Source organism: Anomaloglossus baeobatrachus, chromosome 5 (assembly GCF_048569485.1).
Source record: "Anomaloglossus baeobatrachus isolate aAnoBae1 chromosome 5, aAnoBae1.hap1, whole genome shotgun sequence".
Classification (NCBI taxonomy): domain Eukaryota; kingdom Metazoa; phylum Chordata; class Amphibia; order Anura; family Aromobatidae; genus Anomaloglossus; species Anomaloglossus baeobatrachus.
In genome coordinates this window covers 500,340,733-500,361,401 of record NC_134357.1, presented here as the reverse complement: position 1 = coordinate 500,361,401, position 20,669 = coordinate 500,340,733, and the positions used below count along the sequence as shown (strand labels likewise).

General features: G+C 44.5%; 1 protein-coding gene across 1 annotated transcript in view; it reads left to right on the top strand.

The window, feature by feature from the left end:
• The window catches only part of LOC142312827 (uncharacterized), a 253,151-nt gene that overhangs the window by 143,545 nt on the left and 88,937 nt on the right, over window positions 1-20,669 (top strand). The window contains 6 exon segments of the mRNA XM_075351813.1: window positions 5,121-5,230; window positions 15,452-15,598; window positions 15,728-15,907; window positions 15,990-16,113; window positions 16,190-16,287; window positions 20,411-20,501. Coding sequence (XP_075207928.1) covers window positions 5,121-5,230; window positions 15,452-15,598; window positions 15,728-15,907; window positions 15,990-16,113; window positions 16,190-16,287; window positions 20,411-20,501 — 750 coding nt within the window.

The window sequence follows — 20,669 nt, the reverse complement described above, 5'->3', positions numbered from 1 at the left end:
GGGCACGCCTCTGACCCGTATATTATGGCGCCTGCCTCTGTTGTCCAGATCTTCAATATGGCGCTGTAGCTCCCGTACAACATCTGCTTGAGAGGAAGTTTGGGACTGGAGATGGCGGATGGTTGTTCTAGCGTCATTATGATCGTTCTCTAGCTGGTTCATTCTCTTAGAGATAGAAACGACATCCTGCCGAACCGCCGCTATTTCAGATCTACAAGCATTTTTTACTTCTGAAATGAGTGTTTGAAAATCTGTCTTGGTAGGGAGCTGCCGAACATGTTCCCACCATTCTGCAGGGACATACATAGGCTGAGTGGTAGAAGGGCTGGGCGCTGCACTCTCCTGGGCCTTTTTCCTGGTGTTATCAATACACAAAAGGTCAGAGGGTGACCCAGGGGCCCCTCTATATCGGTCCACAGAACCCCCGCCCTGCAGCCCCTGACCCCTGGTTAACTTATGGGCTCTTTGGGGCCAAGGGGTGAGAGTCTCGTTTTGCAGCATTGGTGGTTCCAGCGGGAAGGACAGGGATTCATTCCCATTCATTATAGTATCATCCCATGAGGGCTGGGGGACTCCAGTATTCTGTGACGCCGTTTTTTCTGGCCTCCAAAGCCTCCCTGCCACCCTCCGTTTGGCCTTCTAATCCTGTAGAGCCACCGCACCCTAACTCCTGACCTCCAGCAGCCCAGTCCGTATCATCCTCTTCCCCCAACTCAGCATCCACGTGTGCTGCAGGGCTCCAGCCGCCGCTGCGCTCTAACACCTCCAGGGGAGGGAGGGGCGGTATCATCATCCCCATCTCTGCCTGGCTGCCAGGGCTCGTTACAGGGGAGACCGCTAATCGCTTACCTGGCCTGGTGGATCGGGGATGGTCAAGAACATCCGGCTCACTGCCTTGCTCCCGCTGGGCTTCAGGTAAGTGACCGCGCGTCTTCTCCACCGCCGCCGCCATCTTGTCCACGAGGAAGGCCGCCCGCCGGCTTCCACGGGTCCTTGATCTTCGCTGCTCCCTCCTTCCTCGTCACGCGCAGGGGATCCCGACGCGGTCCCTTCATCACTCACCGCCGCTGTAGTCATCCGGGGAGGAAGGTGATGAGTCACCTCTACGGTCTGTGCGGCCTCCTGTTCCTGCTCCCCCGGCGGCTCCCTTGTCAAATATGCGTCCAGGGTGAGTGGCGCTGGGGTCCCAGGATCTTTAATGTTCTTTGGGGGTTTCTTTTTCCCCATTGCGATTCCTCCACGCTTATGCAAATGTGCTAAAAGATATCCGGGTGACGGAGCTCAGCACTCAGCCGTCTTACCTCATGGAGTTCCGGACACGCCCCCGCCAGAAAAAAATTATTTTCCAATAACTGTGTCTATCTCCGTTTCATTGAAGCAGAAATGCCATCTGCGATTAAACCTCCTCTTTGGGACAAGCAAAATAGCAAGTTATTCCACTCCCTTATGAAAATGCCAGGAGTTAAATCCTCAGCTTGTAATTTTTTAGTCACGGTAAATGGATGATTAAGCAATTCCTTCAATTCCGCCACCTGTATCCATTGACCTTCATTTAGGGTTACCTGAGGGTTCGCCATATCTATAAGAAACGGTTTTAGTTCAAGCAATCGCTGAATCATTCAATAAGTGCTGCCCCACCGAGTGGCTTCATCGACAATTGCCCCTTTCCCAGCACGTCTCTTCAAGATGGAAACAATTTTAGGGGTTCTGGCGGCAATAACGAATTTCCTCACTTTTCATATTTCCAGCATGTCTCTCTTGCAGACTATCTCTTATTGCCAGCTGAAGCGTGTGCATAACACAGCACATGTGATGAATATGAAAGTATTTTGAAGCAGCTTCAACAAGATCATCTAATTCTAAAGTATCATTTTGCTGTTCTTCTGTTGTAATATCTGTTTGTTCCTCAGTTACATGAAGAGCACTGTGGCCTTCCATCTCAAACATACTGAATCCTAAATTTTTCTTTCTAGCTGTTGTTCAGTAGGGTACCATCTCACTAAACGACGTACCAGCGATTCCGACCACGATATCACCTAGTCAGAATCGCTGGTGCGTCGCTACATGGTCGCTGGTGAGCTGTCAATCAGGCAGATCTCACCAGCGACCAGTGACCAGCCACCAGCCAGCAGTGACTCATGGAAACGATGCTGCGCTTGGTAACTAAGGTAAATATCGGGTAACTAAGCAAAATGCTTTGCTTGGTTACCCGATATTTACTCTGGTTACCAGCGCACACCGCTTAGAACTGGCTCCCTGCACTCGTAGGCAGGGTACACATTGGGTTACTAAGCAAAGCGCTTCACTTAGTTACCCGATGTGTACTCTGGCTACGTGTGCAGGGAGCCAGCACTGGCAGCCTGAGAGCGGCGTACACTAGTAACCAAAGGTAAATATCAGGTAACCAAGCAAAGCACTTCGCTTAGTTACTCGATGTGTACCTTGGTTACCAGCGTCCGCAGCTTCCAGACGCCGACTCCCTGCACATTCAGATTGTTGCTCTCTCGCTGTCAAACACAGCGATGTGTGCTTCACAGCGGGAGAGCAACGAGCAAAAAATGAACCAGCACTGTGTGTAACGATCAGCGATTTCACAGCAGGGGCCAGGTCGCTGCTTAGTGTCACACACAGCGAGATCGCTGATGAGGTCACTAGTATGTCACAAAACCTGTGACTCAGCAGCGATCTCGCTAGCGATCTCGCTATGTGAGAAGTACCCCTTACTCTCATTCATCAGTTTAATTGTACTTATCTTTGAAGCATTGTCCGTTATTTTACTAATCTGCTTTTGCAATTGAAAACATCTATGAGCTCAAATACCTTTCAGGTGATGCGTTTTTTTAAAAAGCTGATATGAAACTGTTTCTCAAGTGGAAAGAGAAGGGCATTAGAAGAATGAAAGATGTTATGAATGTGGATTAGAGAAAGTGGCTGAAAGGACAGGAAGTGCTTGATAGATATGACCTCAACAGTTTCCACATTATCCAGTACAAACAATTGAGGCATGGAGTAATGAGAGACCTTGGAGAGATGGGAAGGGAACTGAACAACAGTATGATTGATGAGCTTATGGACGGGGATGCAACGAATGTGAATGTTTCTCAAATATACCGAACACTCAGAGGGGTGCTAATATCTTGAGAAGACAGCCGTACGCTTTTAGCATGGGAGAAGCAACTGAAAGGACAAGAAGTGGTGGATGTCATATTGAAAGGATGGGTTCAGATGTGGAAACAGGTCACCAATGAGAGCTGGAGAGATACCCAATTTAGGATATTGCATAGGGCTGTATTGGGTTTTAACTTACCGGGGAGAAATGCACGATGTCCTAAATGCCACGAAGAAAAAACAGACATGTTACATGGTCTGTGGGAATGTAGGGTAATAAAAAGGTTCTGGAATCAAGTCAGAACATTGGTTCAGACAACATGGAACATTTTTTGCAAATCAGAGTTAATGGTGTGGATTTTTCATTCGTTAGAGGGGGACTGAACACTCAGGACAAAAAGACATTTGCAATCATACATGACATAGCCATGATAGCTGAAAGATGCATACTAAGGCACTGGATACAGGAGGAAGCTCCATCTCCAGGGAGTTATTGGCGAACTGCATAACCTTTTGAGGCTGGAGAAACTAGAAGCAGAAAGAGACAAAGACAATAAGGCTATGTGCGCACGTTGCGTAATTACATGCAGTTACGCAGCCCTTTGTAGCACAGCGTAACTGCATGCGTCCTGCGTCCCCTGCATAATCTATGGAGATTGTGCAGGAGCCGTGCGCACGTGGCGTCTTAGATCACAGCGCTTCGGCTGCTGCCCGAAGCGCGCGTTCTAAGAAGTGACATGTCACTTCTTCTGTGCGCTTTGCCGGCAGCTCCTGCTCTGTCTATGGCAGGAGCTGCAGGCAGAGCGCATGGAATCGGCTTTTTTTTTTTTTTCACTACGGACATTTTCTGCAGCGATTGGAAGCGTACGTGTGCTCTTCAGATCGCTGCAGAAATTTCTGCAGTGACTGTACGCAACGTGCGCACATAGCCTAAGACTACCAAGTTCTTTGGGAGATTGAAAACCTTTATAGAAACCCATCTCTCACGGGAAGAAATAAACAATTTGGTGACACCTTTCAGGCAGACGGAGTGGTATCTTCTAAATGAAATCCAGGGAAGTCTGAGAAAATTAAGGTTTAACTAGCGGGGACTAGAGGGAAGGGCGAAAGAGAGACGCCACAGTAAGAACAAGGCTCGACATTGATTTTGGATGTATTAGAGAATGACAAGGGGGTTTAGGGATATGTTCTATATGTGTTATGTTTAGACTTTCTAATACTGGCTTGTTATTTACCATTGTGAAACAAGAAATAGATTGGAATAATAAGTTGGTTCACAGACTAAAAACTCCTTAATTTAAAAATTATCCATTTTTATTAACAAAAGCATTTAAAAAACACTTCCACAGTATATAGAAAATATTAATTGGTGCCATACAAAGATTCCAACATATATCCCCCTTATTATTCTAGTCCTATGTGTTACCCCAATTAAGGAGCAAGAACAAATGTCGGTAAGGCGCAATATACAAATATATCCCTAAACAATCCAATAGTCAAGGGTCCTACAGTCAAGATCCCTAAAGGCAGCACTTTTTTTTTTTTACCCTAAATTAGTCGGTTCTGCACTGAGATATAATTCCATATATACTGCCACTTCCTATATTAGTGAGGAGGCTGGCAACCTTCTACCCCTAATCGACCCCAGGGCTTCACGTTGTTTTTTTATCATGTAACCTAAAAAAAGTTTCCATTTAATTTTTCTGCAAAATAAATTGATATCCTTGGTCCATTCGAAACTATCATATCTATTTGTTGGAACAAAGGATAACCCTTTATTTAGAACAGTAGTCTCTAATGATGTTAAATGATGAGAGGTCAGGTTAATAATCTTACTATCCCTAATCATTTCTTCACTCGCTGTGTGGGACGATTTCTCAGATCGTACTCGTACGGGGGTCTTCCCTGTTCCAAAAAAGAGGGAGTATTGTATGAGAATGATGAGGATGCTCCAGAATTCCATTGTTTTTGTCCTTTCCCCCATTTTCCTTTCCCTTGTCTTTGTTTTCTAGGTTCAAAGGCAATAGAGTTAGGGGAATTAGTATACATCGTATTCCTATTCCCAACTATAGAGGGGTTTCTCTCAGAGTCTGACGTGTCAATGTCTGAGGAAGAGGCCTCAGTAAGCACCTCTTTGCTGTTCTCACCCAAAAATGGGTAGTCTCTTTTTTCCCTAAAATCACTGAAATCCCTGCTGAACTGTTTTTGTTTTCTCTCACTCAGAGAAGATTGAAATTTCTCAATAGTAAATTGTAGGGTGGCTTCCTTTCTATTAAAATCAGGGTCGTTTTTTTTAACTTCAAAGTCTCACTAGTAAGCTCAGATAAATTCTTAGAGGTCCTCTCAAATGTCACCTGTTCCTCTGCTGCCAACAAAGTCATTAAACGAATTGAGCTTTCAGTGATCTCTTTCTCCCACTTCACTAGTAATTCTGGAGTACTCGCTCTCTTAGCAGGAATAATCCTTGATCTCAGCCCCCTTGGCACTATTTTGTGCTTTATATAATTTTCTAAAGATCTAAGTTCCCACCAGCTTCTAACGTTATCCTTATAACATTTAGTTAGGTCAGAAAAAAGGTTCCTGACATTGGGACAACTATTTACACCTGGTTCAATATCTGTCCCTGAAAAGGCCTCAAAGGCCTCCCTGGCCCATTGGTCTCTATCAATTGGTCCTGAAAGGAAACCAGCCATTAGACTCAGACAAAATTTCTCACGAAAAAAATGTAATACAAGGAGAGCTCAAAACTGGTTCACAGACTAAAAACTCCTTAATTTAAAAATTATCCATTTTATTAACAAAAGCATTTAAAAAACACTTCCACATTATATAGAAAATATTAATTGGTGCCATACAAAGATTCCAACATATATCCCCCTTATTATTCTAGTCCTATGTGTTACCCCAATTATGGAGCAAGAACAAATGTCGGTAAGGCGCAATATACAAATATATCCCTAAACAATCCAATAGTCAAGGGTCCTACAGTCAAGATCCCTAAAGGCAGCACTTTTTTTTTTTTTTACCCTAAATTAGTCGGTTCTGCACTGAGATATAATTCCATATATACTGCCACTTCCTATATTAGTGAGGAGGCTGGCAACCTTCTACCCCTAATCGACCCCAGGGCTTCACATTGTTTTTTATCATGTGACCTAAAAAAAGTTTCCATTTTAATTTTTCTGCAAAATAAATTGATATCCTTGGTCCATTCGAAACTATCATATCTATTTGTTGGAACAAAGGATAACCCTTTATTTAGAACAGTAGTCTCTAATGATGTTAAATGATGAGAGGTCAGGTTAATAATCTTACTATCCCTAATCATTTCTTCACTCGCTGTGTGGGACGATTTCTCAGATCGTACTCGTACAGGGGTCTTCCCTGTTCCAAAAAAGAGGGAGTATTGTATGAGAATGATGAGGATGCTCCAGAATTCCATTGTTTTTGTCCTTTCCCCCATTTTCCTTTCCCTTGTCTTTGTTTTCTAGGTTCAAAGGCAATAGAGTTAGGGGAATTAGTATACGTCGTATTCCTATTCCCAACTATAGAGTAGTTAAGTAAGTTGGGGTATTACCCCTTTCTTTGACATATTTTGGCAACGAATGTACGTTTTTTTTTTCTTCTTTGGTAACCACATTTCTTCTGCAATGACTTTGTATAAAATTTGAAAAATCAATAAAAATTGTTTGGAAAAAAAAAAAGCTGATCTGCTTTTGCAGCTGAAAAATGTATCCTCAAAAAACGCAACAAAAACGCTGTGTGTGAATGTAGCCTTTGATCAGAAATAGAACAGACATTTATAGGACATTTCATAACTTTCCCAAATTCCTATGAAAAAATATTCAGCACATTCTGCATTGAACTACTGTATCCAATTTATTATATATTTTAGGAGTCGGAGTCGGTCCATTTTATACCGACTCCACCAAAATGAGCTCCGACTCCACAGCCCTGCTATTAATCACCAATTTTGTTATTTGGTAAAACCCTATTGCGCTTTTCCTCCACAGTTCCTATCTTCCAACATGTTTGTTTATGAAACCTTCTTTTAATCTGAACAAATAAAAATTGGAGTGATTTTTATCGTATCCTTGAGGCTGGCATTTTATTTGGACGGCAAAAAGAGACAGGAAAGAAGCTGTCTGTGTATGATGTGCATTTACTTTCCATGTAATACCACATGGTAAGACAAATTTACAAGTCCAGAAAAAAAATTAACATATACAACCGAACTGTGATTAAAAATAAAAAAATTGGATTTTTTTTTTCTTTTGGTAACGCTGAAAATACGCAATGTTAAAGTACACCAAAGAGTATCATATAGAATAGGGTGAATACCACAACATGTATAATTATCCAAAGCTCACAGCCCACATCCCTACCTATCAGTGCACTGACATGCATATACAAAATACTCACAATTCACTAAGGTCAATGGAAGCAGGTTATCACCGAATGGAAGCTAGCATACAATTACAGAGACTATTAGGCTAGGTTCACACACTGCGTTTTTTTGACGCTGCGTTTTTGTGCATTTTTTGTGGCAAAAAAACGCACCCGCGTCAAAAAACGCACGCGTTTTTGCCGCGATTTGGTGCGCTTTTTGCTGCGTTTTGCTGCGTTTTTGCTCACTGCGTCTTTATGCGTTTTATTATCAGTGAACAAAAATAAAAAGGTCTGATGTCATTTCCTCCTTCAATATGTTCTTCATTCTCCACTAGTGTATGCAGGAGAGCAGACAGCTGCAGAACTACAAGGCTCAGCATACTCCATCCAATAGTGTATGCAGGAGAGCAGACAGCAGCTGCAGAACTACAAGGCTCAGCATGCTCCATCCAGGACTGTATGCTGGATGGAGAGTCAGGGGGAGCAGACCTACAAGGCTCAGCATCCTCCATCCAATAGTGTATGCAGGAGAGCAGACAGTAGCTGTCGAACTACAAGGCTCAGCATCCTCCATCCAATAGTGTATGCAGGAGAGCAGACAGCAGCTGTCGAACTACAAGGCTCAGCATCCTCCTTCCAGGACTGTATGCAGGATTTCTTTGCCCCCCCAAACAAAAAAAATGACGTGGGCGTCGCCATATTTTTGTATGCTAGCCAGGTACAGCAGGCAGGTACGGGCTGCCCCCAACCCCCAGCTGCCTATTTGTACCTGGCTGGGAACCAAAAATATAGAGAAGCCTTTTTTTTTTAAATTATTTCATGAATTTCATGAAATATTAAAAAAAAAAAATGACGTGAGCTTCACCTAATTTTTGTGTCCAGCCGGGTACAACTAGGCAGCTGGGGAATGGAATCCACAGTGCAGGGTGCCCATGATTTCTGGGCACCTCCGCTGCGAATTTCAGTCCGCAGCCACCCCAGAAAATGGCGCTTTCATAGAAGCTCCATCTTCTGGCGCTGTATCCAACTCTTCCAGCTACCCTGATGCCGGGTGGCTCACTGGGTAATAATGGGGTTAGGACTAGCTGTATATTATCAGCTGGCCCTAAGCCCGAAATTCATGGTGTCACGCCAATATTAGGCATGGCCACCATGAATTTCTAGTAAAGATAAAAAAACCACAACACACAGAAAAATATTTTTATTAGAAATAAAACACAACACAATTAGTGACTCCATCTTTATTGAAATAAAGCACCCCCTTCCGTAGTAATCCTGAGTCAAGGGTCCCGCGCCGTCCAATCTGGATCCAATATCATCTGATCGGTTTGCTGGAAGGCAAAGCGATCAGATGATGTGTCAGGTTCAAGGCCTGAATCACATCACACATCAGCTGATTGTATAAAAGCCGTTTATGCAATCAGATGATGCATCGGTGTAAAAAAAAAAATACTCACTTATGTGCTGATTACTGGCAGCTCCTGGAGCGAGTCTGATCCCGTCCGATCGCTGCAGGAGCTGCCGGTAATCAGGGATGAAGTCTCCTGACGCATCCGCTGATAGGTTAAACCGGCCGGCCGCTGGCGTCATCCCGAGACTTACGATCAGCTGACGCGTCAGGTGATCCATCACCAGGTCCTGCATCCTGAAGGCATACGTACCCGAGGAGACTGCACACACCCGGAGCAGCGGTACCGGGAGGAGATGGGAGCGGGCATGGCACCGGGACCCTGCAGACAGGTGAGTATGACATTTTCTTTTCTACTGTTCACTTTTGATTTCGCAGCCGCTTCCACCTCCTGCCCGTACATGACGCCGCACTACAGCAGACATGCAGGTGGAAGCGGCGGTGACGGTACCGGGAGGATTCACGCTTCTGTGTTTACTGACAGAAGGAATCCTCTTCCTGTACATGTCACTTTACTAACCACCTCCTGCGTTTATAGCTGCGTTTTTGGTCTTAGAAACGCACCAAAACGCACCTATTTGCGTTTCTCATTGCGTCTTTCAACATCCCATTGCACTCAATGGATGAAAAGCGCAGTGAAAACGCGGGAATAATTGACATGCTGCGTTTTTGTGGCACCACAAAAACGCAGCAGAAAAAAACGCTGTGTGCAGACAGCAAAAATGAAAACTCATAGACTTTGCTGGGGAAGCAAAGTCATGCAGTTTTCTGAGCAAAAACGCACCCGAAAACTGCGCAAAAACGCCGCGAAAAACGCACTGTGTGAACTTACCCTTAAAATGTCAGGTTTTTATTATTATATACCACCTTTAATGTCACCCATAATCTGTACGATTCAATTGAAAAACTGATATCTAAGGCTGCTTTCACACCTCCGGTTTTTGCTATGCGGCACAATCCGGCACTTTGCAGGAAAATCGCAACTGTTTTTTTTTGCTGCCGGTTGCGATTTTCCTGCATAGACTTTAATTAGTTCCGCATTGTGCCGCATGGCCTTGCGTTCCGTCCGGTTTTTGCCGCATGCGGCAGATTTAGCCGATGCGGCGGCCGGATGGAACGTTGCCTGGCACGTTTTTTCGTGCGGCAAAAAAAACCGCATTGCGCCGCATTCGGCCGATGCGGCGCATTTTTCAATGCATGCCTATGGCGGCCGGATGCGGCGCGATGCGGCAATAACCGCATCCGGCCGCCGCATGCGGTTTTTGCCACTGCGCATGCTCAGTAGCATGCCGCAAGCGGCAAAAACCGGACTGGCCGCAAAGGAAAAACTTATGCAAAGGATGCGGTGTGTTCACCGCATCCGTTGCATAGCTTGCACAGCCGGATTGAGCCGCAGAGCTCAAGCCGGATGTGTGAAAGTAGCCTAAGCATAAAGATTATTGCATTAAAAATAATGTGGTTTCATAAATATGCACAACCTTTCACTAATACTTGGTTGAAGTACCTTTTGAATTTTGGATAACATTTAGTCTTTTTGGGTAGGAGTCTATCATCATGGCAAATGCCCACTTTACCCTCTCCTCCTTGAAGTAGTGCTCTAAATGTGTTACATTACAAGGTCATCTCCTGTGCTGGAGAGGAGAAGTGGGGGTTAATGTCACCAAGGAGGAAAAAAATTGTTGATTTGATAATAAAAGTTTTATTCCATAGGCGAACGCGTTTCAGGTCTCAAGTCCCCTTCTTCAGGACCAAAAAAGAAAATAAATCAACAATACATTTCTTCTATTTTTGGTCTTGAAGAACGGGACTTGAGCCCTGAAACGTGTTGAACGAGGGAATAAAACATTTTTATTATCAAATCAACAAATTTTTGTTTTCCTCCTTCTTGGTGATAGCGTGGCATTAACCCCAACTTCTCCTCTCCAGCACTGAAGATCCCTCAACGTGGGGCTGCGGCAGCCGCCATTGTCTTTATGCCTGCATGGTGGTGGTGACCTTCACAACCTTATAAGGTGAGTGTACACTTTTACACACCGTGATTTTAATATCTGGTAAGATCCTATTTGCGCTCTTTGTCCTCAGCTTTTATAAAGGTTATCTCCTGGCAGATTTTGAGTTTTCAAAAACTCTTCTACAGATTTTAAATTAGATTCAGGTGTCGGCTGAGGGTCATTGTCGTACTGAAAAGTGAAAGTTCCTCATCACCTTTAGCGTGTTAGGGTACCTTCACACTTTAGCGATGCAGCAGCGATCCGACCAGCGATCTGACCTGGTCAGGATTGCTGCTGCAGCGCTACATGGTCGCTGGTGAGCTGTCAAACAGGCAGATCTCACCAGTGACCAGCCCCCAGCCAGCACAGAGCCGGCGTCTGGAAGCTGCGGACACTGGTAACTAAGGTAAACATCGGGTATGGTTACCCGATGTTTACCTTAGTTACCAGCGCACACCGCTTAGCTGTGTGTGCAGGGAGCCGCGCACACTGAGCGCTGGCTCCTTGCTCTCCTAGCTACAGTACACATCGGGTTAATTAACCCGATGTGTAATGCAGCTACATGTGCAGAGAGCAGGGAGCCGCGCACACTGCTTAGCGCTGGCTCCTTGCTCTCCTAGCTACAGTACACATCGGGTTAATTAACCCGATGTGTACAGCAGCTACATGTGCAGAGAGCCGGAGCCGGCAGCACAGGCAGCGTGAGAGCGGCGGAGGCTGGTAACTAAGGTAAATATCGGGTAACCACCTTGGTTACCCGATGTTTATCTTGGTTACAGCTTACCGCAGCTGCCAGATGCCGGCTCCTGCTCCCTGCTCGCTTCATTTGTCGCTCTCTCGCTGTCACACACAGCGATCTGTGCGTCACAGCGGGAGAGCGCCTTTGAAGAAAACGAACCAGGGCTGTGTGTAACGAGCAGCGATCTCGCAGCAGGGGCCAGATCGCTGCTCAGTGTCACACACAGCGAGATGGCAAATGAGGTCACTGTTGCGTCACCAAAACTGTGCCGTAGCAGCGATTTCAGTAGCGATCTCGCTATGTGTGAAGCACCCCTTACTTGTATTGCATCATGCTTCACTGCAATGCACCCTTTCCCACCTTTTTTTTTTTTTTTTTTGTCAGGGGCGGTCTTGTGATGTCATCAAATGTATTTATACTGTGTTAGTCTCCATTATGGTAGATTTGATGTGTTCTTATGCCTGATGGTCCTGAGGAAAGGAGCTGAGACTCCAGAAACGCGTAGACCTGTGCAAAATAAAGATCCATTAATCTGAATACCTAAGAAGTGATCATTGGCGCGGCTCAAAAAAACCCTATTTTCCTCTATTGTTCTCTGTTAAGTGAACCCATTCTGGAAACTACACCTCTCAAGGAATTCATCTTGGGGTGTAGTGAACAATTTTAACCCTCAGGGTTACTGGGACAGCCGAATCTCAGCTATATTATACTGAGTTCCCAGTGGCGATTCTGTAGGCACTACCCATGCCCTCATGATTGCCATGACGTACATTCATGTCATTTGCGGGAACCTCTTCCTAATCATGACAGAAGTGTACATCAAATATTGTGAAGGGGTTAAGGAATGTATATCTCTATGTTGGTATATAAAACTGCAAAAATTTGGTTCTTGTAATTTGTTTTATCAACCTTATACTGCACATCTGATTCTGGCTTTAAAATAATTTCTTTATACACTTTTTTCAGTGTGCTTTCTTTGCTGATCGTCCCCTAAAATCTCCAATGCGATGTTGTGCAATATTCCAATCATTTGATATTTGTGTTGTTAACAATTATATTTCTTGATGTTGTTATTCAGTTTTCTTGTGATTCGATAATGATATTGTTTACAATAATGGTATTTCTTACACCTCCACCTTGACTAAAGTCCAAATTCCAGCTGCCAAAAAGCAGCCCCAAAACATAATGCTGCCTCCAGCATGCTTCATTGTGGTTATGATGTTCTTTTGGTGATGCGCAATGTTGGCTTTGTGCCAAACATACCTTTTGGAGTTATGACCAAAAAGTTGAATCTTGGCCTTATGAGACTATAACACATTTTCCCACGTGCTTTTGCCAGACTTTATGTAGGTTTTGGCTATACATAGCACTAGCCAGGCATGAATTTTTTTTATTTTTTTTTTGGGGGGGGGGAAAGGCTTCCATCTTGCTACCCTTCCCCACAGGCCAGACATATGAAGAATACGGGAAATTGCCACATGCCATATACAACCAGCACTTGCCAGAAATTCCTGCAGCTCCTCAATGTTGCTGTAGGCATCTTGGCAGCCTCCCAGACCAAGTTTCTTGTCTTTTTATTATCAATTTTTGAGGGATGTCCATTTCCAAGTAATTTAACTGTTGCGCCAAATTTAAGCCACTTCTTGATGACCATCTTCACAGTGATCCATGGTATTTCTAAAAACATTGTGTCCTTCTCCGGTCAACTTTTAACAATGAGATAGACCCTTTTTCTGTATTGTAAGCTGTTTATGGGCCATAACTTTTATTGTAAAATGCAAATAAGAAAATGTCAGAAAAACTCTACTAGAATAGCTACATGTTATACTAAAGTTAAAGGTGGAGAAAGTTCTGAAATCTTTCTTGGTATGATATATATATATATATATATATATATATAATATTTTATTTTTTACATGACAAAACCCTGGCATTTTAACAGGAATGTGTAGACTTTTAATATAAATTGTACTTGATGATGAGATGAATTGGCACATGAGACAAAATGCAATAAAATTAACGCAAACATGTAGAACATGCAAGGTTGGCTGTGTCAAGGAACGGTTGGGCCCAAAATAGACCTTACACATTACTATGTTACCTCATCTGACTGTGTACCGCCCCGCGGGCTCGGCTGCGACCGCCGAGCCGCTCGGATCCGTGCTCGTATGATGGGTGGCTCGAGCTTCTCACGGACCGGGGGGTCACGTCGCTCTGCAAGGGGGTTGGCGCTACACGCAGGGACTTCGGTGGGGAGTTCCACGGCCGGGGCCACGGTGGTTTGGAATGGGTTGTAAGTTCGTGACGCCACCCACGAGTTGTGGTGAATGAATGGACACCACCGCTGCCGTTAACTAGGCCTCCCGGGGACGGTGTTGCGCAGCTTGGTGTTGACCCCTCCGTGGGTAGGGAAGTGATGGTCCCGGGGGCCCGAGGAAGGTGCTGAGGCGTGGGGACAGGTGCTTGCTGGATGCTGGTGCGGTGTGACGCTGTGCATGGCCAGAAGGCACTGGTGTACTCACTATGACACAATACACTGGAGTCTCTGGTAAACCAAACGGGATGATGAACGGGTCCCGCAGCCAGCTGCAGCTTCTCCCTTAACAGGTTGGTGGCTTCTGCCTTTCTCCTGCACCTCTTTGTGTGTATGTTTGACTCCTATGCCTAAGCAACGGTAGTCCGCTCCCCGGCTTGCTGGGTGTCAGAAGAGCCCTGTTTGCCCGCAGACGCAGGCCCCTTGGGTCTCTATGACTTGGCGGTGGCTTTACCCAGTATGGTTGGGCTGTTGTCTTCTAACGGGTCTTGTGTGGGAAAGGTCCTTAAGTCCAGTCTTCAATCAGTTGATTTGACTTGGCCCTGTCGGTTCAGGGCTTCGTACTGGGTCTGAGTACCCCTCCTGGTGCTCCGGTTTTCAATCGGTTTCCCGGTTCGGTACCGGCGTGCCACCGCCCGACCCCGGTCCCTACGGTTCCACCGGCTGTAATGCCAGCTCCTGCAGGCGGCCACCACCGTCTGCCTCCTTGCCAGAGGTGACTGGGCTCCGACCCAGACACCTGAGTAGACTATTGGCAGGTCTGGTCACTGGTCTGCCCTTGAACTCGACCTCTCTCCTCCACTGTCAAGACTAGACTACTACACACTGAACTTGTGTCTTTTTCCCGCCTCCAGGCCTGTGAACTCGGTGGGTGGAGCCAACTGCCTGGCTCCGCCCCCTGGTGTGGACATCAAACCTGGAGGGTGGTGACAAGGTTTTGAAGTTTGGCTGCTGTCACCTTTTTAGGGAGGCAGTGTGTGTGCATGGGACTACCTGGGACGACCTGACTAGTCCAGGGTGTCACAACTTCATCATGGGTGATTCTGAACTTTTCATGCTTACACTTTATACAACAATAATTATCAACTACAATCACCAACTGCAGCCATGCAAGATGTAATCTTTCCATTTAGTGAACAGGCATGGAGGACTTAGGAAAGGTCATTACCTGTGCCCAGTGTCGGCAGCAGCCAGAATTGCTTAGTGGCAGAGCTGTACAACACAGCTCCATCAATGGAATAGTGGCTACGGCTAGGTACTGCATATACGCCCCCTATTGTTTTGACTATGGGGCAGACATACAGTAATCAGCCGTTGCCACTATTTAGTTGGCTGGGCTGCACAGTTTCGCAACTAAGCAGTTCTGCCACCGCCAACACTTGGAACAGCTGATCAATGGGGGTGCCAGGTGTTGTACCCCCACCGATAAGACACTAAACCTTCTGTGAACCTTCTAACATGGGATTCATTATAACTTTCCATTGGCTCATCTTCCCCTTCAGGTCTCTACAATATCGGATCCTCTCAGTGCAGATCTTCTACATTGAATTTTCCTTATTGACCCATCAAGAATGGATAAGAACAGAGACAAGATGGCGGAAAGTATATTAAACCTCACCCTAGAGATCCTCTTCCGGCTTACTGGAGAGGTGAGAGATTCTGATGACGTCACATTACATAATTCTTATCTATGGGAATAACAGATGGACAGAACTGGAGAGGTGAGGACTCTGGAAATGTCTGTCGTGAGATTTATTAATGTGTCTCTCCATATCCAGGATTACACAGTAGTGAAGAAGACCTCTAGGGAGCGCTGTCAGGCCCCTCTGTCTAAGGAATGGGGAAGACCTCTGAGCCCAATCATGGGGCCTCCACCTCACCCCCTGATACATGAGGACATCAATGACCAGAAGATTCTAGAACTCACCTACAAGATGATTGAGCTGCTGACTGGAGAGGTGACACTGCTGGGAATGCTGGGACATTATACAGTAACGCTATGAAGGGATCGGGGGATGATGGTATCATTGTATGTGTCAGGTTCCTATAAGGTGTCAGGATGTCACCGTCTATTTCTCCATGGAGGAGTGGGAGTATTTAGAAGGACACAAAGATCAGTACAAGGACGTCATGATGGAGGTTCCCCAGCCCCTCACATCACCAGGTAATAGAACTAAATACACAAAGCTTACAATTGTATGTATGTAAGAAAATTCAATCCCTGTATGTGTTTCCTACAGTTCTATCCAGTGGGAGGACAACACCAGAAAGATGTCCCAGTCCTCTTTCCCCGCAGGACTATATAGAAGAAAATCCTGATGTTCCTCAGGATGATCAGGTAGATGGGGAGAAGGTGCCATGAAATCTTCCTATGAAGTGAAGGTCTCATATTTAGACTTGTTTTAGCAACGAGTATTATACTCTGAACAAACAATTTATTAGAAACACCCAATTATAAAGCAAATTGCAGCTGATTTAAATGCTGATGAGTGACCACTTGAGATGTTCGAATGCATAACATGTCCTTCGTTAGCATTGATGGGCTATAATGGCAAACAATGAGTGCCAGTGCTGTTTAAGAGAAACAATTAGAATCACTGAGTAGTGTAAAATCAGGAATCATTGCCTTGTCAGAACAATTCAGATGTTTTTTGGCACCATGTGGATGAGAGCATCAGGAGTTGGCATAAACAGAAAGAATCCATTAACCCTTATAGTCAGGAAAGTGGAAGTGAAGTAATGGTGTGGGGATTGTTTCATTCCCACTCCCTAGCTCCTAAGCAGGAGACAGAGCTGCACAGCTACAGTCACAATAGAAATAATGAAAAAGTGAGGGTGCAATCCTACCAACCAGTATGTAGGGAAAGAGGGAAAGAGGTAGGAAAAAAGCACTCAACTCACCAGATAATAAACAATTATACCAAAAGATTTATTAATGAATAATTCAGTGCAAAATTTCATAAAAACATTTAAAACCAGGACACTCACTCCAAGGACCCAATAACATGATGCTAAAGCAGTGCAAATACATCAAATGCATAAGACCAACCATAAATACAGATTATAGCAATACAGGTCTGTACAAAGCCCTAGAATATTAACCCTTGTTAGAGCCGGCAATCCGTAAAAAAACAAAAAATGTGGTATTAATACAGTATGGATAACAATGCCGGTCACCCAAACAAAAGCAGGCAAAATCTAGCACTGTAAGTCTGCATAAAGACCCAAAATACTAGGTCTAAGCAGAGCAAAGAGATGAACAGGCATCAAAATGGAAGCCATATGAGAGTGTCAGAATAAGGGTCGGTGTTCTTATTCTGACACTCTCATATGGCTTCGATTTTGCCCTGACTTAGGTGATATTCTCCTCGGACCCTCTTGGGTTATTATTCCCTTGCCTGTTGATGCCTGTTCATCTCTTTGCTCTGCTTAGACCTAGTATTTTGGGTCTTTATGCAGACTTACAGTGCTAGATTTTGCCTGCTTTTGTTTGGGTGACCGGCATTGTTATCCATACTGTATTAATACCACATTTTTTGTTTTTTTACGGATTGCCGGCTCTAACAAGGGTTAATATTCTAGGGCTTTGTACAGACCTGTATTGCTATAATCTGTATTTATGGTTGGTCTTATGCATTTGATGTATTTGCACTGCTTTAGCATCATGTTATTGGGTCCTTGGAGTGAGTGTCCTGGTTTTAAATGTTTTTATGAAATTTTGCACTGAATTATTCATTAATAAATCTTTTGGTATAATTGTTTATTATCTGGTGAGTTGAGTGCTTTTTTCCTACCTCTTTCCCTCTTTCCCTACTCCCTAGCTCCTGTGACATAGGACATAGGACTATATCACAATGGTCAATAGTCATTGATTAGTTGCAGAAACATGACAGGAAGGTTTTTGTGCTTTGCTTCAGAGTCCCTAGATCTTAGTCCTATAGAAGAACCTTAAGATGAGGTAGAATGTGTTTTTCATAACATTTCAGTACCTTTTTAAATTGGAGGCAATTGAAAGAAGCTTTCCTGTCAGCATGGATCTATGTTCTTGTGGCACAATCTCATCACCAAGTGTAATCTAAGACATTAAAAATTGCTTCCATTCTGAAGACCAAAAGAGGTCTAACATGCTATTAGATTGCTGTCTTTAATGAAGTGGCCACTCAATGTGTTTTATACTTGGAGATACAGGACATAGCTGATCATCATTAGATGTCTGTATCTTCACAATTCCAAATTATGGAGACTGCTTAGCTTTTAGCAGTCAACATGTTGGATTTATACAGGAGATCACAGCTATGTGACTGCTACTGCTGTCATGTCATTTTTGGTCGTTATTAGTGATGGGCCCGGACTTGATCCTGGATATCTGGCCGTAGGCCATATAAGGCTATGGCGACCTGAATCTGGAGTTTGACAATGGTGGTAGAAGGGATACGGGGATTGGAGCAGGCATGTTTTACTTGGCCTCCTGCGTGGCTCTAATGCTAATTTCAGGGCTGCTCATTAATCTCATACATATGCACTGCTTCCCCCGCTCACCGGCAGTCCCTGCATCTCTGATTGGTTGCAGTTAGACGCGCCCCCACCCTATATGACAGCATGTCTGACTGCTTTCAATCAGAGATACTGTGTGGGTGTGCGTCTCTATTGCTGTAAAAATAAACAAAATTGGTGTGGGGTCTCCCTGTATTATGATACCCAGCAGATAAAGCATACAGCTGCAGCCCCCAGCCGTGCGCCTATCTTGGCTGTGCAGTAACATATGAGGGACCGCATGTGACTTTTTTTTTTTTAATTTACTTTAAAATTATTTAAATAATTTAACCTGGAGTGCGTTCGCCCCCAATTTTGATACCCAGCCATGATCAAACCGACAACTGGGAGCTGATATTCTCAGGCTAGGGAGTCCCATGTTTATTAGGCCCCCCCAGCCTAAAAATAGTAACCTGCAGCCACCCAGAATTGTCACATCCATTAGGTGCGGCAATCCCAGAACTTTACCCAGCTCATCCCGATTGCCCTGGTGAGGTGGCAATTGGGGTAATAAGGGGTTAATACCGGCAGCTGCCACTAAGCTGTAGATTAATAATAGGAGACATCGAAACCCCCCCCAATACTAATCTGTAAGTGAAAAATAAACACAGAACAAATCCTATCTTTGAAATAAAATGCAAAAAAACCCCCTTTTATTAACCCCCGAAACACCCAGGTCCGATGTAATCCACATGAGGTTCCTCAACGATTCCAGCTCTGCCAATGAGGTCACTCAGTTCAATGAGGTCACCTGAAGTCAGGTTACCTGCAATCACAGGTGGAGGACCGTGGGAACCTCCAGCTATGATCGCAAATAACCTGAGTGACGTGACCGCCCATCGTGCAGCTCAGTCTCTGCTTGAAGCTCACAGTGGCAGGTAATATTCTAGGCTTGCACACTGTCACTTCAGATGTAACAGCCAGGTTCATCGTGGTTTCTCGTGTGGATTACGTAGAACCTGGGTGTTTTCGGGGTTTATAAAGGAGTAAAAGAGGGGGGTGCTTTTTTTTTTTAATTTCATTTAAAATAAAGGATTTTTTTCCGGTGTTTATTACTTTTCACTTACAGATTAGTAATGGAGGGGGACTCATAGACGCCTGCCTCCCATTACTAATTTAGGGCTTAGTGGCAGCTGTTATTAACCCCTTATTACCCCGATTGCCACCGCACCAGGGCAATCGGGATGAGCTAAATAAAGTTCCGAGATTGTCTTAATGTATGCGACAATCCTGGGCGCCTGCAGGCTGCTATTTTTAGGCTGGAGGGGCTCCAAAAACCATGGGCCTCCCCAGCCTGAGAATACCAGCTCCCAGCTGTCAGCTTTATCATGGCTGAGTATGAAAATTGGGGGACTTTTCAAAAAAAAATATTAAAAATAGTAATTAGGCCGCATGCGGTTTTTCTTATTTTGACTTGCAGCCAAGATAAGCACACAGCTGGGGGCTGCAGCCAGTAGCAGCATGCTTTATAATTTCTGGATATCATAATATGGGGGACCCTACGCCAATTTTATTTACTTTTACACCAATATAGACGCAGACAGCACATCTTATTGAAAGCAGTCAGACACGCTGTCTGACTGCAATCAAGCAGAGATGCGGGGCCTGCAGGTAGGTGGCGGAATGAAGATAATGACTAGCCCCGGAATCAGTGTACAGTCGCATTGAGATCATTAAGTATGAAGCGCTTGCTTATTCTTATTTCCTTTCATTTTTGTTCTTGTTTTTTTGTTTTATATATTACTCGGGATGCTGGACCCAGAACGTTACCTGTAATTTCATGAGAACTCTGGGCCCCCATATCCAGACTTTTACAGTCAGAGTCTGCCGATCACTATTTCTCATACAAATTTATTTTTTTTTCTGTTCTTTAATAACATTTCTTATGACTTTTTTCTGTCTTTTACTTTTTACAATATCTGTTTCAGGGTGAAGATCTGACCCATAATAATACTACAGTGACATTTGTGATTGGGGATGAGCAGATTAAAGAAGAGATTCCTACAGATAACTGCTCAGGTGAGTAATAACCACCAACTGCAGAGTCATAGATTTTACTTAATCACTAGGGGCAACAATGGCTCGCTGAATTTTTAGGATATGTCAGTTTTTGGCTCCTGGATTATACTGTAGAGTAGTCATACACGCTTCTCCCCACCCTCTGACTGTGGCTGACAAGTCTCTCCC